The sequence below is a fragment of the Camelus bactrianus genome, chromosome 22 (genome assembly GCF_048773025.1).
Source record: "Camelus bactrianus isolate YW-2024 breed Bactrian camel chromosome 22, ASM4877302v1, whole genome shotgun sequence".
NCBI classification, from domain to species: Eukaryota; Metazoa; Chordata; class Mammalia; order Artiodactyla; family Camelidae; genus Camelus; species Camelus bactrianus.
In genome coordinates, this window is record NC_133560.1 from 25,519,568 (window position 1) to 25,543,986 (window position 24,419).

The 24,419-nt window shown below is 50.6% G+C and overlaps 1 protein-coding gene across 11 annotated transcripts in view; it reads left to right on the forward strand.

The window, feature by feature from the left end:
• The first annotated feature begins 1,494 nt into the window (after positions 1 to 1,494).
• DNM2 (dynamin 2) overlaps positions 1,495 to 24,419 on the forward strand; it is an 82,576-nt gene continuing 59,651 nt past the window's right edge. For 6 of the 11 annotated variants that reach the window (XM_074350769.1, XM_074350759.1, XM_074350761.1 and 3 more), the window contains exon 1: positions 1,496 to 1,824. In XM_074350769.1, the coding sequence (XP_074206870.1) occupies positions 1,664 to 1,824 (161 nt within the window). In that variant the 5' untranslated portion in view covers positions 1,496 to 1,663. Of the gene's footprint in view, positions 1,825 to 24,419 lie in introns of all 11 variants that reach the window. The other 5 variants (XM_074350763.1, XM_074350760.1, XM_074350765.1 and 2 more) reach the window with 2 other exon arrangements.

The window sequence follows — 24,419 nt, forward strand, 5'->3', positions numbered from 1 at the left end:
AATTCTCTACCTTGCTTTTTTCCCTTTCTCTGAGTATATCTCAAATTGTTTACATGTCAGTACATGAAAACTTCCTCAGTCTTTTTTTTTTTACAGCTGCTGCATAGTATTTATTTAATAAGCTCCATAAATGGGCAGTTAGGGTGTTTCCAGGTTTCTGTGATTGTGCTTAAGGTAGCAGTGCCAGACATTGTTGATTGTTTTTTTTGCCTATCTCTGAGATCTGGGGTTTTGGGTCATGGAGCAGGCATATAACTTTGGCCACTCTGCCATCCTCCTACTCACTGTTTCTCCATTCTCCTGTTACCACTGTGCCCTGTCAGCCCACTTCCCCACCTCCTTTGCTCCTGGCTCCTTACTGGGCTGCTTCTCTTTGGCCCTTCTATGTCCAGAGGAATCAAATCAGTTGTCTTCAAATCCTTCCACCTATCCCTGGCCTCTTTTCCAAGTGGCCAAGAGTCCCAGTTTCCAGAACCCCCAACATTGCCTACAAAATAGCGTGTCTTTTCCTGGGGAGAGGATCCGTTACCTTTCAATTGTGTACTCAAAAATACCCAAGATGTGCTAAAGTTGAAGAGGCAGGGAAACAGCGTTGGAGCGTTAGCTGCATCAGGACAGGCGTGAGCAGAAGATATTCCTAGGGGTGGGCCTAGCAAGGTCCTGGAGGCGTGACTTAATAGTAATGAAAGTGGGAACCAGGTGGCGTGCTAGACTGCCTCTCCCCTAGGAACCACTAACAGCGCCTCACCTTCAAAGTGTACTGGGACCCCGCGCAAGGAGCTGATTTGCAAGCCTAGGGCCGAGATGCATTTTGGGACTTGTAGTTTTCTTTACAGCCCCAAAACTCACAAGTGACAATCATGACTGAGTCCTACCACGAGGTGGCGCGTGTTGGCGAGTACTGTCGGCCTACCCTCTGCTCCAGAAGACTGACATTCAACAAGCACAAGTAAGAACGGGATATTCTTTGATTGACAGATACAGTTTTCAATCGGAGTCAAGACTCAGCGGTTAGAGCCCACCCTCTTTTGATTTGTTGGCTAATGGAACAGAGTGATATTTATATAAACCAATAGGACATTTTTAGGAAACTAAGTAGTGTCAAGTGACACACCAGGGTTTAAGAACCGATCCCAGTATCATTGGTCAGCTTCCTTGACTGACGGGTCCTCCTACCAATAAGACTGGCGAATGTTCTTGTCATCCGGGAACTCCACCCTATGGGCGGGGCCAACATGCTTTTCCCGAAACACCGCCTCCCGGCCTGGACAACTCGCTTCCCGCCTCTATTGGCTCTTGCACAACAGCGACAGTTGTTGCCTCCAATGAGCCCGAGAGATGGTTCCCCGTGGGGAGGCTCATTCGGCCGTAGGCCCGTGCCTCGCTTTCATTGGCTTATGTCCAGGAGTGACGGCGCGGCCGACCAATTGGAGGCGGCGCGAGGGCTTCGGGCGCAGCCCCAGGGCCCGGGCGGGAGGTCGCTCGGGTCGGGTGTCGCCTGAGAACCGGATGAGGCGGCGACCGTGAGGCCGAGCCGGGAGCGGGCGTCGCACCGAGGGCCGGGCAGGCGGGGAGCAACGGCCGCAGACGCCGCGGGGCCGCGTCGTTGAGGGCCAGGGGCGGGCGGGGAGCGCGGGGCGCTCGGGCCGGGGCCGCCGGCGCCATGGGCAACCGCGGGATGGAAGAGCTGATCCCGCTGGTCAACAAGCTGCAGGATGCCTTCAGTTCCATCGGCCAGAGCTGCCACCTGGACCTGCCGCAGATCGCCGTGGTGGGCGGCCAGAGCGCGGGCAAGAGCTCGGTGCTCGAGAACTTCGTGGGCCGGTGAGCGAGCGCGGCGGCGGTGGCTGGCGGGCGGCGGCGGCCTAGGGCGCGGAGGGCGGACCGGGAATGGCGCGCCCTGCGCCGCCGGCGTAACTGCGGCGCTTGCGTGCCCGCGACGGGGACGGGGACAGGGAGGCGGGCCCTGTGGGACGTCCTGGGCGGAGGGCTTCCTGCAGAGGCTAGGGAGCCGGCCCAGACCCCAGGGGCGTCTCACGAGTTGGGGGGCGTGGGCCAGGAAGGGCAGTGGACCTCCACCTGCTCTCTGGTCCCTAGCTCTAGTGGGTGAATTCTGCCATCTGGTTGCTTGTGTGCCAGGTGTAGGTCTCCCTTTTCTGAAACCTGTCACCTAGATATCTATTGGGCCGACCCCTGCAGTCTGGCTGGCTGTTCATTTATCTGGAGCAGCTCTTGCCGTCTGGTTAGCTGTCTCTCTGTCCTGGACAGGCTTCTCCGCCACCATCATTTGGCTGTCCATCTGTCCAGTACCGCAGGGCAAACCCCTGCTGCCTGGCGAGCTGTTCAGGATGACCCGTCTTGTCTGGCTGCCCATCCGTGCCCCTCACAGACTTTAACACTGAGCTATTCTTCTGTTGCTTTGCCCCAGCTGGCCTCTGCTGGACCCTAGTCTGACTGGCTGGCTGGACCCTAGGGGACCCTGTTGGCTGGCTGTCCTGGGCTGACTCGTCAGCTTGGTGCTTGGTGAACGCTGGCTCCTTCTTCCTAGTGGATCCTTTTGTCTGTCTATTCTGGTGTCTGTCCTTCTAGGCTGCCTGTCAGTGCCCTAGCTGTCCTTGACTGTCTGACCCAACCTCTGGCAGTGGTGGGAGCATGCAGAGGAGAAGGGAGCTGAAGGATGGGACCTGAACTCCTCTCAATTGAAAGTAGGACCCTGGGGGAAACTTTCTCCAGGACTCTTTCCTGGCCCATATTGGGATGTCTCTGGGGCACTGGAACATAGGGGCCAGCCCTCAAGCGAAAACCTGCAAATTGGGGGCCTTTCTTGGATCCTGGGAAGAAACTTGCCTGATCAGGCCTCAGTGGCAAGAACTGGGACACAGCCTTCCTTGCGCAGCCCTGAGAAGTCTGTTTGCCCATCTGTCCAGTGGGCAAATTCCTCTCTGGGCTCTTTCCAGGATTCTGGAAGCTAAAGGAGGAGAATGGTTCCTGTGGCCATTGAGGGCAGTTGGTTCTTCCCTCTCCCTTCCCCCATCTCTTGCCCTTCTGCCTCCCAGATGGGTGGCCACTTCTCCATTCTGGGAAGGACTCCATTTGAGACTGGCTGCAAATGATAATGTCATAGTCACCGTTACTGTTACTGTTGTTGCTATCAGTGTTAAGAGGTAACATTCATCTAGCAGGCCCCAGGCTGAGTTCTTTCTTGGTTTAGCTCAGAAAGGACTCGCTGTTTGCCCAAGGCCACCAGGCTGGCGCTCAGTGGAGCCCAGCTGGGAACCCATCCCCACCCTTGCCTTCCCAGAGACCTGGGGTTTTGTTCCCAGCAGCATGAATTTCCTCCTTTGCCTCTTTGTCTTTGGCACATTGCCTTCTGTCCACTGTGGCAGAAAGGTGTGGACTTGGGATCCGCCGGGTCTGGGCTGAGCCTTTGGTTGGGCTCTGGGCCCCCTGCTTGGCCATCTTCTTGCCTGTCCAGGCTTCCAGTGGGTGTCTGCAAAGGTCTGTTCATTTCCTTTGCCTTGTCACCTTGCACAGGGTGTTTGATCTCTCTTAGCCTCAGTTTCCCTTCATAAAAATGGGGTGATGGACCCTCAACAAGACTGTTGCAAGGATGATGTGTTGAAAGTGCGTACTTAGCATGGTGCCTGGCACACAGTAGGTCTACACGGATGGGGCTTTTATTCCCCAGTCTGGTTCTTTTCATATCGACAACAGAAGCCAGTCCGAATTAAAGTGCCCTAAAGTTATGCCCTCTGGACTTCATTTAAGCCTTTTGTGGCCGGCACTGCTGTGATACCATTTTCCAGAGCAGAAAACTAAGGCTCAGAGAGCTGTGCATTCTTGCTTGAGGCTGTCCAGTGAGGGACTGAGGGCTCTGGGTTAGGGACCCCAGGTCTCACTCCCATCCCCACCTCTCCTCTGTCCCTCTGGCCCTCACCTTTCCCTCCCACCCACCTGGGCGTCTGGCCACTGCCAACTGCTACTGAGCTGGCTCTGGTGGCAACCTCCTCCCTGAGCCTACAGTGTGACCTAGGTAGTTAAGGGCGTTAATACAGGGCTCAAGAACCAAAGCTGTACAAAGGCCTTTCTCTGGGTATGGGGTGCTCAGAGCCAACTGCTCTTTGTTTCTGGAGTGCGGGTAAGGCTTCTCAGCTACAAAACCCTGCCACCGGGGGATGTCGGGCGGGCCTCGCTTTGAATCCCTCTTTTCGTGACTTTGGCTGAACTGTGCTGAAGCTGAGGACCGTTTCCTCCCTGGCACCGTGGACTCACACAGAGGCTCTTCCAGCTAGTTTCAGGGAACAAACAAGAGCGTGTCAAGGTTCTGGGCCTGGGGGGGCAGCATGGGCTGCTCTGTTTCCCTGCCTCCCCCTTGTGGGTTTTCTAAGAATGTGGTCCGAGTGAGAGTGGCCCGGATGGCTCAGCCCTGTACCAGGTGTTGCAGGTTGGTCACCCTGGGGCTGAAGCTGGCTTGCCCCATCAGTACGGTATTTAACATGTTTTGTTTTAATTAGCTGCCAACATTTAAAAATGAGATCTCACATCAAAATTGGATTTTGGTAGCGCTAGCAAATACGCAAGATCTTTAGAGTTTAGTGGCATAGCGCACAGGCTCTGGGCCCTAGGCCTGGCTCCAACACATTTGGCTGGGTGACTTTGGCCAAGGAAAATGGGGTGATAACTAGGCCCTCCTAGCAGGACTGGGTGAACTAACGGTGTTGGGTATGTGGACCTGGTACGCGTGGCTGCTGCTGTTAATAGTCATAGTATTCTGACCTCCCTGGGCCTGTGTCTCTCCTGCCACCAACTGCCTAGATCTCAGAAGCCATGGGCTGCCCTATCAGACTAGGAGTGGCCACTTGAGCTGCCACAGTCCCCACTCCTCCCTTGTGCTTTCTCGGGCCCATCTCATATTGGCCTGGAGGCTCCTGGCCCTGGGAACCTTTAAGTTTAAGACCCAAGTCTTCTCCCACCCTGGACCGGCCAATGGTCGTGGGCGGGGGATATGGCTCCCTGGTGCCTTGTTACTTAGTCTCTGGGAGCTGGCAAGAAGCAAGGGGTTTGGAAGTTTTTCCTCAGGGAAAAGAGCAGGAGGGAGAGGCTGAAGTTGAGATTGAGGCCTCCCAGGCATGGGCTTGATCCTGTGAGCCTTTCCTTTCTGAGCCTCAGTTTCCCAGCTAGGAAATGGGGCTGTTAACAGTATCAACTCCTGGGCCCCATTCAGGGCACTAGATTGGGTGTGTTTCATCTCTCAGGGCAGATAAGTGCATTCCCTGCCTGTCACTGAGGGTGGAGTGAGGATTAAATGAGACCACTTAGGGGGCTTCGAAGAGTGGCGCAGAAAAAGCACTTAAAATGGCACGCATTTTTCATTTGTTAATTGAAAAATGTTTTCTGAGCAAGTTCACTCTGTGCAGGGTTCTGTTGTAGGGCTGCAGACACAGCCCTGAGCAAGACACCAAAACCCCTGCCCTAGGGGAGCTAGCCTTCCAGCAGGGAGCAGATAAAGAAGAAACAAGGTAGAAGGTGATAACTGTTTCCGGGGGAAAAAAGAGCAGGATTATGGAGAGGGTAGGGGGACATTGCAGTTTCAAAGGTTTTAAATGGGGAAGGTCAGGGAAGGCCTTAGGGAAGTGAGGGAGGACCCACCAGCGGAGATCTGGGGGAAGAGCATCCCAGATTGTGTGAACAGCCAGTGCAAAGGCCCTGAGTTGAGAGTGTGCCTGGAGGACAGTATAGTGGGAGAGTAGGGGGAGTGGAAGCTGGGTAGATAATGGGGTAGGGTGGGGTGCCGGCCACGCCAAGCCTTGGGGACCAGGGAGGGCCCTGAGTAGAGGGAAAGCTGCCGGTGGCCCTGTTACTCTCCCGCTGGGCCTGGGCAAGGTGAGCGCTCTTGCCTTTGATTTGCAGCTTTACCTCCATGTTCTCAGTGAGTAGTACCTGCGGACACATGTCCAGCCTGATGCTGTTCTTCTTTTAACAAGAAGCAGCTGCTCACGGACTCCACCATCTCCAGCTGCGTTTCCGTTCGGTCTTCAGTGATGTGTCCTTGAGGGGATGTGGCTGTCTCATGGGGCTGCCCCCAGGCACACAGTGGGCGCTGGATGAATGCGAGTCAGGTGACCATTGGCTCATGTCCTTGCCGCACTGAGGGTGGGCACATGGGCTGCCCTTTGGGTTGCTTTGTCCCTCAACAGATCTTGGAAATGACAGCTCCTATTCCCATTGTCCTTCCTTTTGGGTAAAGCCGAAGTGCCTTTTCTGTGTGTTCTGTAGAACCCGGGCCACCCGGAGCAGGGGGAGTCTGGAGGAGCCTGTGGGAATGTGGCTGTGGTGGCGTTGCCGCCCATCACCTTGAATGGCCTCACTTCTTGGATCTCAGTTTCCTTGTCGGGAAAATGGGGGTCGTGATGGTCCCTCTCTCTTGGGAGCGGGTTAAGCATCAAATGAGCTATAATCCTTGTGAAATATCAGATTGGTGCATTTGTATAGCCCTTGGTCAGGACGCTGAAGATCCCCTGTTAATTTCTTTCTCCTTAAAGAGAAGGAGTTCATGATTACTTTATTGCTGTAAGTAACACCTCACTTTAGCACAAACACTCATTGAGTGCCCATCGATGTAGTTTCAGCTCTGGGATGCAGCCGGAACCAGCTGGTGAACCAGGTCCTGAAATGCTAGTGGGAGCCTGCTCCTGCTGTTTCTAAGTGGGAATGGTGGCTGAGAACAAATATTTGGCCCTGAGAGTTTTTACGCTCATTTAGTGTGTGATGGTGGGAAATTGGGAGTAAAAAGGCCTAACAGTAGCGAATTGGCTAGGCAAACAATGTGTCCCGACAGCCAGCTAGGAAATAGCTCCCCAGAGTGATCTAGAAGAGGATTTAATGACCCAGAAAGCCGTGAGACCTGCTAGGGCCTGGACCAAGTGGACGTGTGACCCCACCTTATTCAAAACGGTTGTATTTTCGTAGTCAAAAGCCTGGAAAGATGTACGGCCCCGAACCCCCCACATGGGTTGTCTCCCCACGTGATTCTTGGTTTGTTTTTTTTTTTCGTTTTGGGATTATGTTTGTAACCAGGAAGACAGATTTCTCCAGAGCTCAGCTCTGGGCTGCCCAAATGCTTTTCAGAGTTATTTGTCTGGGGATAATGGCCCTCGCTAGGTACACACATTGAAATCCCCTGGTTGTAAGTCCGATTGATTGTGGGTGAGGGCAGAGGACGGCCTCATGGACAGTTCTAGATTTGGAGTTTTCAAAGGTAGCAGGGGCGGAAGGGGCTGTCACTGAGTGGAACCCTATCTCCATCTCTCTCTCTCTCTCTCTCTCTCTCTCTCTCTCTCTCTCTCTCGTGTTTGCATTTGGCTCAGAGCCGCATCTGCCAAGCTTTTGCCCGATTTGAATGAAAATGCCAAAATTACAGGCTCCTCGACTGCATAAAAAAATGGGGACAGCATCTAACCCTTAATTTTCTGAGGTTGCCAACCGCATGCTGTAATTAAGCCCTTATTGTGTTAAAGCTTGTGTGAAAAATGCAAGCCAATAATGAGGTATTTATAGGCCATTAGCTACGATCCGAATAAAGAAAAAAATTGCTCTACCTTTAAGCAGAATGGCCCTGGAGAGAAATGAGTCCTGCTTCCAGGTACATTTGGGGTTCCTGTTAGTACTGGCAGCGCGGTCCCTGCTCAGTGCTGGGGATTTTTCCCCCTTGGAGCCCCTTCGCCTTGGGCAGGGGGCTGGGTGGCCCTCTGGGTTTCACCTGCTGCTGGGTGTTTATGACACAGTAAGAACTGATGTTTGTGGAGAATCGCCCTGTGCTGTGCCCCAGGGACTCAGGTCTAAAATCTGCCCGGGTGGTCCCAGCAGTCCCTGCTTTACAGGTAAGGAAACTGAGGCCCGGGGGGGCTGGATTGAAGTCACACAGAGAGGGTTGCAGGAGCGGGGCCTGAGCTGGGCCCGTCTCCTCCAGAGCCCAATGCCCGGGGATGGTGGGGTTGGGAAGTTGTGTCCGTGGCTTTCGGCAGTGGGGTCGGTAGTGGACACTCTGGCACTTGTACCCTGGGGGTGGATGCAGCGACTTCTGACTTTCAGGGTCCTTAGTGGTTATCAGCCATGTGTCTGACAGCAGGTCTTAAGTAGTCCGTACTCTGTGCTGGGTGCTGGGGACCGAGATGGACGGAGATCAGGAGAATGATTAAATGAGCAACAACATTCTGAAGATGGAGAAGTGCAGTGAAAATGGTGGGTGGAGCAAGAGAGGGGCTGGGCGGGGACTGCTTCAGACCAGGCGGTCAGGGTGAGCCCTGCTATGGAACCAGGCCCTCGAAGGCCCCGGGAGAAGAGTGCCCCAGGCAGAGGGATGTGTAGGAACAGAGGGCTCCGCAGGTGCCCCCTTCAGATGTGGAAAGGGGACTGAGGCAAGTGAAGGCAAGACCGATGGGCACCCAGCAGTCAGGAAGCTGCCTGTCAGAGGCCTGCTTTTCCTCGATTTTCAGTCACATATAGAACACTGAGAACAGCGTTCTTGTAAAAAGGGACACCGTGACAGATGAGGAAGAACGCACTGCCCACCCTGTCCCTCCCTTCCAGCTCCATGTGGAAACAACATTGCCAGTTTGGGGTCTGTCCTGCCAGACCCTCTCATGTGTTGATGTAGGTAGTGCAGGTCGGTACCTGTAGAAAATTCACAGCATGGTTCGGGTTGCTTCTTTTTTGGTATGTTTTCCAGAACTGGTCCCACCTTGATGATATCGTTTGGCAACTTGTTTTCCAGCCACTCAACACATCCTAGAAGGTCCTTCTGTTGGAATGTTTATAACTGCTGCTCGGGGCTTCCAGACTGTCCCTGAGGGATGAGAGTGAAGGCAGGGGGCCCACGGGGGTTGTTGCAGGAGTCATGATCCTTGCTGGGGCCGAGGCACAAGGCACCTTGCCCACTTTGAGGCCAGTGCTTGATCTCCGTTTGCTGATGAAGAAACTGAGTCACAGGGGCTTGCCCAAGGGGCCAGACTTGAACCCAGGGCCTCAGCCATCATGGAGGCCTCCCCCCTGGGCCTGCTGGCCTGTCCCTGGAGTAGCGCCCTTACCCCTGGCTTCATTGGGTTTTCCTTTTCCCCGTGGCCTGGCTTCAGGGTCTAGTGTTAACTCCTCCTGTGCTGTGCTTGTACCTCTCAGTGGCCTCAGAAGTTTCTGGAACAAGGCCAGGTGTTGGGGAATAACCTAAACCCTTGTGGGGTCCCTGCAGTGCCTGTTGGGGTCCCTGCTGCCACAGCTCAGCAGCTCGAGTTGCCCCTTTCAGTGGTGATTGGGGGGTGGCTCTGGTCTTGCACTGAATGGACTTTCCGTGTCTTTGACACACTCGCCGCATGCCAGGCACTGAGTACTGTCACCTGGGGTCAATCCCATTGTACAAATGAGACAGTTGAGGGTCAGAAATGGGGCAGGCAGGTGGGGGCCTCTCAGCTCCATCCTCACCCACTTGGTCACTCTACCATATTTTTCCCTGGTGCAGGGTGGTGCAGTCAAAGTGAGCAGCAGAGGCTGGTTTAAATGGGGATGTCACAGTGAGCAAGGCCCAAGAGGTCCTTCTCTTCTCAGGGGGCACCTTCCAGTGAGAAGTGAGTGGAGGCATGTGGAAGATGGAGGCCCTGATAGGGAGCCTTGGGGCAGGAATGGTGGACAGGGAATGCTTCTTGGAGGAGGCAGTACATCTTCCTGCCTCGGTGAGGACAGGCAGGAGCTGCCTGGAAGCAGACAGGTGACCACTGAACTTGTTCCCTTGTGCTCATCCTGCCTGGCTGTGGGCCCCGGCTCAAGGCTCATGCCCTGTCATCCAAAGGAGTCTCTCTTGTCTTTTTCACAACTGCATAGTACTCCACAGTACAAAGGCACCTTTGTTCATTCACCAGCCTCTTGGTGATGTATGCTGAGCTGTTTCCAGTCATCCAGCCTCAGGATTTGCCTACAGACATGGGACACCAGTGCAGAATGTGAGTGAGGAGGACATGGGGAGATTGGTGGCCAGCACTGGGTATGTGGGCTTCACCTCCCTGTGTGTGGTAGCCAGGCTGCTGCCCAGCAGCTGCTTCACCTGGGTTGTAGGGGTGGATTTGGGATTGGTCAGTCCCTCCCGATGCCCCCACATCAGCATGTCCTCACCACACTTCACCCTCTCCTGATCTCTTCCATGGTCTGGGCCAATGCAGTTGCCTCTGCCCTGGTTCCCTGGCACCTGCTCTCACCCCTGTGGCGTTCACAGAGTACCCGTGAACACCCGAGTCAGGGCATGTCCCTCTTCTGCCCACCACACTGTGTGGCTCTCACCTCACTTGGGGTGAAAGTCCCAGTCAGTCCTTTGTGGCCCTCAACACCTCCCTGCCCTCACCTGCTCCCCGCTCCGCCATGCTCATCCCGCCAGACACGGCTGCCCCTGAACCCCCTGAGCTCATTCCTACCCAGAGTCTTTCTCTTCCTTCCTCTGCATTTCCTCTTTGTCCAGAGCTCCGCACAACCTGCCCCTCTCTTCTCGGGCCCCTGCTCCACCCTCATCCCTCTGAGAGGCTCACCCTGACCTACCCTGGTTCACACAGGGTCCCAGTGCTTAGATGGAGATGTGTTTTCGTCAGAGCTCTCATTAGGACATGAAACTATTTTGTGTTGCTTCCTCCCCACTCCCCAAACGATGGATCCTCAAGGGCAGGGATCTTAGAGTGTTCCTCGCCATCCTGGCACATAGTAGGGGCACCATGTATTTGCTGCATGATTGTACCTAGAAACGAGAATTGGATTAATTTCACTGCACAGATGTGCACTGAGAAGGAGGCCAGAGGACAGCCCCGGGACTTGTCTTAGGAGGCTTGCAGCCCACCCTGTGAACAGAAGAGGGGCTTGGGGGTGCTCCAGGGAGGACAGAGGCAAGTGTGTCTTCTTTATAGGGAGGGCTGTGGTTTGCTCCCAGCATGGAGTAATACCAGTAACGGGCCAAGACCACGAGGCTGGCCAGGCATGGGTGTCTCTCTGGACTGGCCTCCTGGCTATGAGATGGGGCTGAGCAGGGTCCTTCCCCGGGCTCTGGTGACCAAGGGTCCACACGGCTTCCAAGGAGGTGCCCGCTCTGACTCTTGCTTCTTGCCTGGGTGCCAGGTGGCCCTGGCAGGAGTGGCTCTGCTCTGTCCAGGCACTTGAGCACTCCTGCAACAGGGGCTCGATGTTTGAAGGCAGCCCGCCTTCCCCCGCCCATGGATGCCCAAGTGCTCAGAACCAAGGAAAGGAAGCTGCTGGGCTCGTGGCTTCGCAGTCTTGGCAGCCCATTAGTACCTGTTGGGGGAGATGTCATGAAATACTAGTGCCCAGTTCCAGACCCCTCTGCAGACCAACCTAAACCTCCCCAGGGCGGGGTTCCGGGCATGTGCCACAGCACAGAGAACCGCTGCTCTGTTTATCACAGGAGACCCTGTGGCTAACCTTGAACCTGCTTGGACCACAGACCCGTGAGGTGTAGGCACGTTGCCAGCAGAGTCATCCAGGCCCCAATAAACCCTCCTCCTCATGGAGGAGAAAGAGCCCTGGAGACTCTGCCCCATGACACATTTTCCCAGTGATAAGAGTCTACAGGGACTGGCAGGCAGGCGAGCGAGCAGAGCAGGCAGGAACAGTCCCAGCTGGGGTTACGCCTGCCTGCTGAGTGATACACCCTGGCACGGCACGGCCAACCCTGGAGGAAGCCTTGTGGTGGGTCAGGGACACAGTCCCTTCTGTCCCAGCCATGGGCCCTGTGTCTTCTGTGCTGATGGCTATGATCCTTCTGGAGGATCACAGCCTCCTTACCTACAAGGGCCCCAGCTGCCCTGCAGCCAGGGAACCAGTGGCTTTGAGGATGATGCCCTTAGAAGTTTTTCTTTTCTTATTAGCAGGGCGATGGCATCCCAGAAATCTATAAATCACGATTGGGGGCCTGTGACCGGAGGTGGTGAGCCGCCAACTCAGCTCCAGGGAGGCTGCCTGTGGTTGGGGCTGGCATGTCCTCTTGTCTTGCAACACTCAGTTCCCCTCATCGGGGCGGAAGCCATTCAGACGGAGGCCCGCCTCCTGCGGCTTCTGCCCTGGTGACATCTCCCAGTGGCACCGCCTGGCACAGGTCACCAGGGAGCTCAGAGCAGGCCACTTTCTGAGGTGGGGAGGCCCCACCTGGAATACATTCCCCACACTAAGTGCAAAATGTTGTGCTGGCGTGATTTTTAACTGAGTGTTATTGGACCATTGACTCATTGTAAAATAAAATTCTCTCCTTTAGGAAGAGTAAGGTGGAGGTGCCTAGTGCCCTTTGCTTGGGACCACCTTCATGAGCTTGTGACTCTTGGCATATCGTTTTTCTATATTTCTATATGTGAACTTCCCCTGTACCCACACCTCTTCCCCAACTGCCATGATTAAGTCTGTCTTTTCAAAGTCCAAAGCCTCACTTTCAAAGTCCAAAGCCTCACAAGGTGTCCACCTCATGCCAGGTTCTTAACTATTTATTGTCTCGAGGGGTTTTTGCCTTTGTTTTGTTTTTAAGAAAGTTTTAATTTTGGAATCATTTTAGATTCACAGAAAATAAATAAGCTTTAAATTTACAGAAAAGTTACGAGGATAGTACAGAGAGCTCCCGTACACTCTTCTCTCCCTAATGTTAACATCTTACCTTGCCTTGGTACATTTCTCCCAACTAAGAAATTCACCTTGGCGTAATATTGTTATTAACGAAAGCAAGGCTTTATTCAGACCTCCCCAGTTTTCCCTATTATGTCCTTTTTCTACCCCAGGACCCCTTCCAGGACCGCACACTGCGTTGAATTGTCACATCTCCTTAGTCTCCACCCATCATGACAGCGCCACGGCCTGCCTTTCATAATCTTGCTGTTTTATAGTGTCCTTCGGTTTGGGTTTATCTGGCATTTTCTCGTGATTAGACTGGGGCAACGGGTTTTGGAGAAGGAGACCATGAAGATGAGGTGCCTTCTCGTCACACCCTGTCAGGTGTCCATGATACCCACCCGGCTTATTGTGGGTCATGTTGACCATGGTCTTTTGATTGAGGTGGCATCTGTCAGCTTTCCTTGCTGCAGAGTTACTCTTTTTCTCCTTTTCTACGCTATCCTTTGGAAACATCGAGGGTCCTTTTTAATATAATTGTTTGAATAGGTAATATGTCCAACATGGCAGCAAGTTCAAAAGTATCTGAGAGGATGGAAAGAGAAGCCTGCTTCCTGCCCACCTGCTCCTACAGCCGTGGCTGACCGTTCTCGCTAGTCTCCTGTGTCCTCGTGGTTTCTCAGTGCAAACAGAGGCAGATACGAATGTGTGTGGATTCTCCCCTCTCCTGTCCAGCTTTACACCCTGTTCTGAACAACGAGGTTGTCACTTAACAGTACTTCTTGAAGATCTTAGTGTATCAGCACGGAGAGCATGCTCATTCGTGGGGTTTTTTTCCCCCACCCTCGAGATGTAATCTACATATAGTAAACACACAAAGAGTTGTGTAACTGTCACCACAATCGGCATAGAGCACACTGCCATCACCCTCCAAAATTCCCGTGCCCTTTTGCAGTCACTGCTGCCCCCGCCTTCCCCAGGACCTACCGATGGATTCTCCATGCTATGGTTTTGCCTTTCCTGGGATATGTCAGTGTACTCAAGTAGTCTTTTGAGTCTGGCTTGTTTCACTCTGCATAACACTTTGAGAGCCATCCAGTCCAGGTGCCTCAGTAGTTCAGTCCTTTTTGTTGCTGAGGATTGCTTCATGGTGTATCTGGTCCACCGTCTGTTGAACTGTTCCCTCCTCTGAAGGATGCTAGGGTGTCCCAGTCCTTGGCGATTATGAATAATGCTGATATCAACATTCACATGCAAGTTTCTGTGTGCCTTATAAATGTGATACATTCTGAGTTAATTTTTGTAAGACTTGTGAGATATAGATTGAGGTTTATGATTTTTTTTTGCGTATGAGTGTCCAGTTGTCCCCATACCATGTATTGAAAAGACCATCCTTTTCCATTGAGTTGCCTGTGTCAGAAATCAGTTGACGGTGTTTGTGTGGGTCCGTTCTGGACTCTGTTCTCCCACATTGATCAATGTGTCTGTCCTTTGGCCAGAACCACATTTCTTTATTACTGTAGCTTTATAGTCAGTCTTGAAATCAGGCCAGCGCATCTTCTTTGTTCTTTTTGGAAATTGTTTTGGCCAGTCTACTTTCTTTGCCTTTACATGTAAATTTTAGAGTCAGCTTGTTGATTTCCACAAAAATTTGTGTGTTGGTATAGGCAGAGCTTTGCTATTAGTTTTTGTAACTGTATTATACTCCCTCTAACATCAGCGCTCACCTGGACCAGTGCAGTCGCCTCCTGCTCCATCTTGCATCTTCTGACCTCACTGCTCCCACACCGCAGGCTGTTCTCCCTACAGTGGTCAGACGGAGCCTCTTAAGAACATGCTCCTCCTCTGCTCACAATCCTCCATAGCTCCTAGCTCCCTCAGTATAAAAACTAAAGTCCTCACTGTCACCCAGAAGGCCCTGCGTGATCTTCTTACCCCTCTCCCCCAGCTCCATCACCTCTCCCCCTGCTCCTCTCTCACTTGCTCTTTGACCCACACTGGGCTCCTCACTGTTCCCCAGATGTGTTAAGCACAGCCCCACCCCCGGGCCTCTGCACGTGTCCCCCCACCCCCGCCTGGAAAGCTGCTTACCTCTGATAGCCCTGTGGCTCATTCATCAGCTCTGTCAGCCTCTGCTCAGATGTCTCCTCAAGAGGCCCTCCCTGGCTACTCAGCTACAATGTCCCCACACTTACTACTCCATCCTCTGTCCCTGCTTGATTTTTCTTGGAATCACTTGCCACTCCATGCCCTTGTCCCACCTGTCTATTTGGTTTATTGTCCACCTCCACCCGGAGGTAGGTGAGTGCCCTGATGGTGGGGCCTTACTCCTGGGTGTGCCTCTGTCCCTTGCACGGTGCCTGGCGTGTATTAGATGCTCTAGAAACTCATCTCTCTCTGTGTGTAAACTCACCCCTCTGCGTCTCAATTACTGAGCCGGAAGCTCTCAGCACAGGTAGCTGAGCCTGTTCTGTGCCAAACTGTGACCAGGGCCGCCACTCAGCTGGGGCCCAACAGACCCGGTCATCTCTTGGAGTTAGGCCAGATCAGGGAGGCACACACTAGTCAGACTCACCATGGAAATGGAGATTCTCGCTAAGGTCAGGGTCACAGGGGATGAGGCTGCAGGAGGACAGGATGAGGACGGGCAGTGGTCAGAGGCCGGAGCCTTCCTGCGAGGGTTTCTGTGGGTTTGCAGGAGTTTTTATCCTAAAGATGGATGATGGGCCTTGTTGGTACATGGATTGCTCTTGTGCTTTTGTTCTAAAATAACATCTTTATTGAAATACAATTCACAGGCCATAAAATTCATCCTTTTAGAGTGTACTGTCCAGCTGATTCTAGTATCTTCAGAGTTGTTCAAGATCACCACCATCTAATTGCAGAACATTTTCATTCCCCAGAAAGAAACTCTGTATTCATTCAGCAGTCCCTCCCCACCCCTGGGTCCTGGCAACAGCTTATCTGCTTTCTGTCTATGAATTTGCCTGTTCTGGACATTTCGTATGAATGAAATCATACACTCTGTGGCTTTTTGTGTCTGGCTTCTTTCACTTTGCATAATGTGTTCACGGTTCATCCATATCTATCAGAACTTTCTTCCTTTTGATGGCCAAATAATATTCCATTGTATAGCCATGCCACCTTTTATTTATCCATTCCTCAGTTGAGGGACATGTGGGTCGTTTCCACTTTGTGGCTGTCAGGAATAGTGCTGCTCTACAAATTTTTCATTTATTCTGGGTCTCTACCTGGGAGGGAACTTGCTGAGTCATTTGGTAGTCCTTATGTTTAACATTGAGAAACCCCCAGTTTTCCATGGCGGCTGCATTTTAATCTCACCGGCACTGTAGTGGGGTTTGGTTTCTCCACATCCTTCTTAACACTCCTTGTTATCTGTCTTGTTGAATTCAGCTTCCTAATGGGTGTTGATGTGGTGTTTTGCTCATTCTGATTTTTTTCCCCTAATTTCCCTAATGACTAATGATGACTTTTTGTGTGTTTATTGCCCATCTGTATATCTTCTTTGGAGATGTCTTCTTTTGAAATGTCTGTTCAGATCCTTAGTGCATTTTTAAATTGGGTTATTTGTCTTTTTATTGTTGATTTGTACAAGTTCTTTACATCTGGTATCAAAACCAAGCCTATCTTTTTTTCCTTCTGCCACTTACACTTTTGGTGTTCTACCCAAGAAACCAGGAAGGTCATATTTACTCTTATATTTTCTTTTAAATATTTTACAGTTTTAGCTCTTACATTTAGGTCCCTGATCAATTTTTTCCACTTTTTTTTTAATTGAAGTACAGTCAATTACAATGTATCGATTTCTGGTATACAGCAGCGTGTCCCAATCATACATATACATACATACATTTGTTTTCATATATTTTTCATTAAAGGTTATTACAAGATACTGAACATAGTTCCCTGTGCTATACAAAAGAAACTTTTTAAAAATCTATTTTTATATGTAGTGGCTAACATTTGTAAATCTCAAACTCCCAAATTTATCCCTTGTTTGTTTGTTAATGGAAGTACTGTGGATTGAACCCAAGACCTTGTCCATACTAAGCATGTGCTCTACCATGAGCTATACTCACCCCTCATCCCTGGTACATTTTGAGTTAACTTTTATATATGGTATGAGGTAGAGGTCCAACTTCATGCTTTTGCTTGTAGCTTTCCAGTTTGTCCCAGCACCATTTGTTGAAAAGAACATTCTTTACTCATTGAATAGTTTTGGCATCTTGGGTTAGAAATCACTTGGCTATAAATGCAAGAGTATGTTTCTGGACTTTCAAATCTGTCCCATTGATGTTTTATGTCTACCCTAATGCCAGTACCGCACAGTCTTCATTTCTGTGCCTGTAGTAAGTTTCGAAATTGGGAAGTGTGAGTTTTCCAGCTTTGTTCTTTTTCAGGCTTGTTTTGGCTGTTCTGAGTCCCCTGCATTTCCATCTGAATTTTAGGATCAACTTATTCATTACTGCAGAAAATGCTGTTGGGATTTTGAGGAGGATTGCATTGAGTCTCTAGATCAGTTTGGGGAATATTGTCATCTTAACAGTATTAAGTCTTCCAATCTGTGAACATAAGATGTGTTCATTTATTTAGGGTTTTAATTTCTTTCAACAATGTCTTTTAGTTTTCAGTGTAAAAGTTTTGTGCTCCTTTTGTTAAATTTGTTCCTAAGGGTTTTATTCTTTTTGATGATACTGTAAGTGGAATTTCTCCCTTAATTTCATTTTTAGATTGTTCACTGCTGGTGTGTAATACTATAACTGATTTTTGTTTATGGATCTTGTATCCTGCAACCTTGCTGAACTCATTTGTTATCTCTAATTTTTTTATTTTTTAATTTTGAGATTCCCTAGCATTTTCTGTAGACACGATCACGTCATCTGTGAATGGTTTTCCTTCTTGCATGGGATAGCTTTGCTTCTTTTTCTGCCTGCCTTCTCTGGCGAGGCCCCTAGTACCATGTCGAACAGAGGTGAGGGTGGACATCCTCGTCTTGCTCCTGATCTTAGAGGGAGACCTTTCAGCGTTTCACCAATAGGTGTGAGGTTAGCTGTGGGTTTTGTCTAGATGCCCTTTATCAAGGTGAGAAGGTTCTCTTCTATTCCTAGTTTGTTGAGTGTTTTTATCATGAAAGCGTGTTGGATTTTGTCAGGTGCCTTTTCTACATCTGTTGAGACAATCATACAGTTTTGTCATTTACTCTGTTAATGTGGTGCATCGTTTTGACTGATTTTCCCATTTTTGAACCACCATTCTTGGAATAAATCTCATTTGACTATAACACATAATCCTTTTTTATGTTACTGGATTCTGTTTACTACTATTTTGTTGTGGATTTTGTGTGTGTGCGTCTTTATTCATAAGAGGTACCAGTTTGTTGTTTTCTTGTGATGTTGTTGTCTAGCTTTGGTATCAGGGTAATACTGGCCTCAGAATGAGTTAGGAAATGTTCCTGTTTGGGGGACAAGGTTCTGAAAGATCAGTATTAATTCTTTACCTGTTTGTTAGAACTCACCAGTGAAGCCATTTGGGCCAGGCTTTTCTTTGTGGGAAAGTTTTTGAGCAGAAATTCAATCTCTTGTCATAGGTCAATTCATATTTCTATTTTTTTTTTTGAGTCAGTTCAGTAGTTTGTGTCTCTAGAAATTTGTCCGTTTCATCTAGGTTATTTAATTTGTTGACATAGTATTTCTTTATAATCCTTTTTATTTATGAAAGGTTGACAGTAACATCCCCTCTTCTTATTCCTGATTTTAGTAGTTTGAATCTTCTCTCTTTTTTCCTTAGTTAATGTAGCTAAGTTTGTCAGTTTTGTGAATCTTTTCAAAGAACCAACTTTGGTCTTACTGACTCTCTATTTTTCTATTCTCTCTATTTCTTTTATTTCCTCTCTAGTGTTTATTTTCTTTCTGTTCACTTTGGGTTTGGTTTGCTTTTCTTTTTTCAGATTCTTAAGTGGAAGATTAATTTTTGATTTGAAATCCTTCTTCTTCTTTTAGAAAAAATTTAAAATTATTTTTAATTTAAAAAATTTTATAAAGCTTTATTGAGGTATAATTGATATATAAAAACCTCAATCTTCTTCTTTAAGATAGGTGCTGACATCTATAAATTTCCCTCTGTGTACTGCTTCCGCTGTATCCTATACCACTTGGTATATTACGCTTTCATTTCATTCATCTCAAAGTATTTTCTAATTCCCCTGGTGATTTCTTCTTTGACTCATTGATTATTTAGGAATGTGTTGTTTAATTTGCAAATACTTGTGAATTTCCCAAACTTTCCTTCTGTTACTGATTCCTTCCTTCCCTCCTTTCTTTTTTTTCTTACTGAAGTATAGTTGATTTACAATGTTCTGTTAATTTCAGATGTACAGCAAAATGATTGTTAAACAGACAGATATATTCTTTTTATTATAGTTTATTAAAAGATACTGAGTATAGTTCCCTGTGCTATATAAGTAGGACCTTGTTTATCTATTTTATATATAGCAGTTTGTGTCTGCTAATCCCAAACCTAATCTATCCCTGCCTCTCTCTCTCCTTTAGTTTGTTTTCTGTCTGTGAGTCTGTTTCTGTTTTGTAAATAAGTTCATTTGTATTCTTTATTTTAGATTCCGCATATTAGTGATATATGGTATTTGTCTTTTTCTAATTTACTTCACTTAGTATGATAATCTCTAGGTCCATCCATGTTGTGGCATTATTTCATTCTTTTCTATGGCTGAGTAGTATTCCATTGTGTATATATGCACCATATTTTCTTTATCCAACCATCTGTTGATGAACATTTAGGTTGCTTCCATGTCTTGGCTATTGTGAACAGTGCTGCTATGAACATTGGGATGCATGTATCTTTTCAAATTAGCGTTTTCATCTTTTCCAGTTATATGCCCAGGAGTGGGATATATGGCAACTCTATTTTTAGTTTTTTTAAGGAACCTCTATACTGTCCTCCATAGTGGCTGCACCAATATATATTCCCACCAGCAATGTAGAAGGGTTCCCTTTATCTCCATACCTGCGGTTACTGATTTCTCACTCCCTTCCATTGTGATCAGAGAACATACTTTGTATGATTTAATTCCACCCTTCCACAATTATTTGGTCTTGTTTTATGACCTCAAATATGGCCTATCCCGGGAAGTGTTCCGTGTGCCCTTGATAAGACTGTGTATTCTGCTCTTGCTGGGTGGAGTGCTCTGTACCTGTCTGTTAGGTCTTGTTGGTTTATGGTATTGTTCCCGATTTCTGCTTCCTTGTTGATCTTTTGTCCAGTGTTCTATTCATTATTGAAGGTAGGGTTTTGGCATCTCCAGCTAGTATTGTTGATTTGGCTGTATTTCCCTAGCCCTTTGCTTTCTTTATGGCTATGTAGTATTCCTTGGTCCCACTAAATCCAGTCACTCTCTTGCGTGAGCTTTTAGGTTGTTTCTATTTTTCACCTCTTGACAGAGCCTTGGGGGTCCACGGGCTTGTGTGCCTGCTAGGCCCAGGGCTGACCCCTGGAAGGGGTAGCTGTGTTGGAGAGGGAGTGGATTTAGAATCATCTTGCCAAGGAGAAGGGTCTGTGGAGCCGGGGGAGACAGCTCCCACCAGGCTCACCACCCTCGTGCACTGTACGTGCCGGGCACTGGGCTTCATGTGACTTGTTTTTCTCGTCCTGCCAGTGACCTGATGGGGTAGGCACTGTTATGACCCCAGGAGAAACTGCGGTCAGAGGAAGTGACAACCCTTATCCAGGTCACACAGCAAGGCTGTGGCTGAGCTGTCCGGCTGCAGACTCTGTGTTCTCTGCCATCGTGGTCAGCTCACCAGCCACAACCAGCCATCCTGCCTTCAGCATTCACGGGCTCCTTTCTGTCTTCATTCCCGGATATATAGTGTGGTAAACTGGGATGGTGCCCGGTAGTAGGGACAGGAACAAGGCCAATTGATGGATTGGTGCCTTGCTGGTTGGGGAAGGGGTGTGACTTAGGTTCGGGTAACCTAACCTCTCTCGCCTCGGTTTCCCCAGCTGACAAATGGGGTTGGTAAGCATGCCGTGAGTGATGTGGGACTTGCATGCACAGAGCTCAGTGCAGCACTTGTGTGTCATGTGTACCCCGGGAATGCCAGCCGCTCTTGCTGTTCACTCCTCAGCAATCATTTGTTGAGCACCTGCTGTGTGCCAGACATCGGCAGTGAACAAAGCAGACAGGAATTCCTGTCTCCGTAGAGCTTATGGCCTAGGAAGAGACCAGTAAGCAGGAAGGAAGCATGAAGAGAGCACAGAGCCCAGCCTGAGGTGGTGGTCACCTCTCACAAGGTGGCCATCCATCCAGTGTCCAAAGGCAGAGTAGAGGACACTGCAGGGGTGTCTGGTGGCAGAGGAGCCCAGGTGGAGGCATCAGCCAGCAGGGGCTTGTGGAGGGAGCCAGCAGGGAATGGCAGAGTGTGACAGGCTGCTGTTGCAGGCAGGGCCTTGTGGGCTGCCAGGAGGACGCTGACCTTGACCCAAGTGTGCTGGAAGCTACAGGTGGGCCTTAAGCACTTGTGCAGCGGGATCTGACTTCTGGTTTGGAAAGCTCTCCCTGGCTGCTGGGCTGAGAACACATGGGGCAGGAGCAGGGAGATGGGGGTGGGGGAGTGTGGCTGTGACTGAGGGAACTTAGACTAAGCGTGTTGGGACTGAGTAGGGTAGAAGGGGATGTATCTGGTTATGATGACGGTAGCGACAGGATTTGCTAAGAGATGGGCTTCGGGGATGGGAAAGAGATGACCCCGGGAAAGGCAGGAAGGCCGTCCTGTCTTGTGTGCCCCTGTGCCCCTGTCTGCTTTGACAGTTCCTCATAGCCTGACACCCCATCGTGCTGAGAGAGGCTCTGGGAAGGAGGGGAGAGATGCACTTGTTCCCGGAGGCCAATGCCCACACTCTTGCTTGGAAGGAATCCTGCAAGGAGGATGGTTCTGGAATGCTGAGAATAGGGCGGTGCCCTGCCTGGCTTTCCTTTCTATGTATTTACGAGCATCCTGCGCCCAGGTTCAGTTGGGCCCCTCTGGGCGATCACATACGAAAAGCTAGAAATACACGTGGGGCTGACCACCATTCACTGGCTATAGAGACGCGGTGAGCGCTCACTACCTCCCTGGCACCTGCACTGTCTCCACCTGCTCCCACCACATCTGGTTTCACAGATGAGGACACCGGGCCCAGGATGTCAGTGACCTTGCTGCCAAGGTCACATAGCAGAGCCATGGGTGGTTTCTGTGGAGCCCCCAGGAGGGTGGGGTTGAGAGCTCGGCTCCCAAAATACTGGTGGTTTCCCTATCACCTTTGGAAATGCAGACTGGCTGACCAGTTGCTTTGGGGCCTTGGTACAACCGAAAAGTTACAAATTAATACTTGCATGTTATAAAAGTTATTTGAAAAAATTTAAAAGACCAAAATCCATATCGCATTGGAGATTATAGAACAGAAAGTTTCCCAGACTCACTCCATAGACAACCTCTGTGAAGGACTCAGGGTGTCACCTCCAAACTTACTGTCCCCACAAAGGCAGGGAATAAAAATTGGAGGACACGCAGTGTTCTGCATGTCACACTTTGCTATCAGCGCTTTAGCCTGGATTGCTCCCTGGGCCAGTTCCAAGGTTGATTAGCCAGTTCCCTGCTGATGGACCTCTAGGTGGTTAACCAGTTTCACTCTGAAAAGCACTGCCTCAGGGAGTGGCCGTCCTTGCAAACTCACTCAGGAGAGTGAAGCCCGGGTGACATGGGGCAGGGAGGGTCAGTAGAGGACAGTCAGGCCTCTGAGAGGAGGTGAGTTGAGACTTGAGTGACCAAAGGAAGCCGGGATTGTGGAAAGGCTCAGAGGAGACGGTCATTCCAGGCAGAAAAGGATTGAGCATGTGCAAAGGCCCTGAGGCAGGAGTAAGTTTGGCCTGCTAGCTGTACCTTAACCACCAGTGTGGCCGAAGGTCGTGAGCAAGATAGAGGTGGGAGTGAGGGCAGGGAGGTAATAGGGTGATTACTCAGGGTCTCGGAGGTCACGGGGAGCACTTTGGATCAGAGGAGGGATGTGATCTGATTCATATTGTGTCTAGTTTTCCTTTGATTGTCTGGGGCAGGTGGTCTCTTTTGGGCACCATGGTAAGAACTTTTCTAAACCCTTCAAACTACCTTATAAGGCAGGTGACATTGTCCTCATTTAACAGATGAGGAAACTGAGACAAAAAGATGTGACCTGACCTGCACAGAGTGTCCAGAAAGGAAATGGCAGCCCCTGGATTCCAGCCTGGGTCTGAGAGGCCCAGAGTCAGGGCTGCCAGGTGCCCAGGGCCACTTCCTGCTTTTGCTCCTGGCCTGGTTGCCATATGAGACCATGGAGCAGGTGACACTCTGGCTGAGTGCCCAGGGCGGGGCTGGCTCTGTAACCTGCAGGATTCCTGAGCAGGGAAGCGCCTGCTGGGGATTTTGTGAAGGGTGTCACCCCGGTGTGAGATTGTGAAAGGCAGTGAGGTGCCCATGACCTGTCCCATTGTCCTCAGTTGCCTCATCTGTACAATGGCAGGTTCGGTCCTTCATCCTGCAAGTATTGAACACCTGCTTCATGACTAGCTCTGTGTTGGGATCTGGGGAGAGACCTGAGAACCCGCCAGTCCCAGTGAGGCTGCCACTCTAATGGCTAGCTGGGTGGGAAGGGGCAGACCACTAGAAGATGGCAGTGATGAGAAGAGAGCTGAGCAGGACGGTGTATGATGGAGAGGGAGCAGCTCCACATCAGGGGTGGGGATGGGGAGGAGACCATTTGACCAGGAGTTGCCAGCTGGCCTTGTGAATGCTGCAGGGAGAGGGTTCCAGGTCCAGGGAGCAGCCAGTGCAAAGGTCCTGAGGCAGAACCATGCCTGGTGTGTTTGGGGAACGTGGAGAAGGCCAGTGTGGCAGGAACTAAGTGAGCGAGGGGAGAGTAGGGGGAGGAGAGGGCAGAGAGGTGACTGGGAAGATCATGTGGGGAGGGCTGTGTGGGCTGCAGGGAGGACTTGAGCTTTTAACCTGAGTGAGATAGGAGCCTGGGAGGGCTCTGAACAGAGGGGACCATGCCCTGACTTGGTGTCCATAGGCATCCATTGTGCTGGTCCAGGCAAGTGCTGGTGGGCCAGGCCCAAGGCCTTGGACGTGGAGAGAAATGGGCCTGTTCAGGCTGCGTGGAGGTGGACCCAGCAGGACTTGCTGAGCAGGGTTGGGGGTGAGAGGCAGGAGGATCCCCTGGTCTGTGGTCTGAGTCAGGGCGTAACCACCCTGCCTGGCCCTTGGGGTGACCACAAGGACACAGCGGCACCTGCCTAGGGACACTGAGTGCAGGCTGGGCTCTGGGCTACCAATGGTTACTGTTGGATGGTGTTGAGAAGGGGAGAGGATAAAGAAGCAGGACTGGGGCTAGGACCGATGGAGTGTGCACAGGCTGAATGTTGAGGCCCTGGAGACTGAGTGACTACCTCTATTTCTGTTTTAGCAAAACTACAAAGGCCGCCCAGGTGTTTGGGGGTTACCGGGTTTGCCGAGATGTTACCCAAGATGGGGTTGGAGCTGGGCTGGGCAGGCGGCCACTGTTCCCTTTATGGGTTCTTGTCAGAGCCTGAGAGAGCAGGCTGGGCGTGGGGCTCTGGCCCAGGGGCTCTTCCTGTGGCTGGAGGTCTTCCAGCCACACCAAGGCTTTAGGTGAGCCCTCGAGTCTGTGATGATGAGGAAGGCATCCCAATCAAGGGTGCTTGCCTTGCCTTCTGC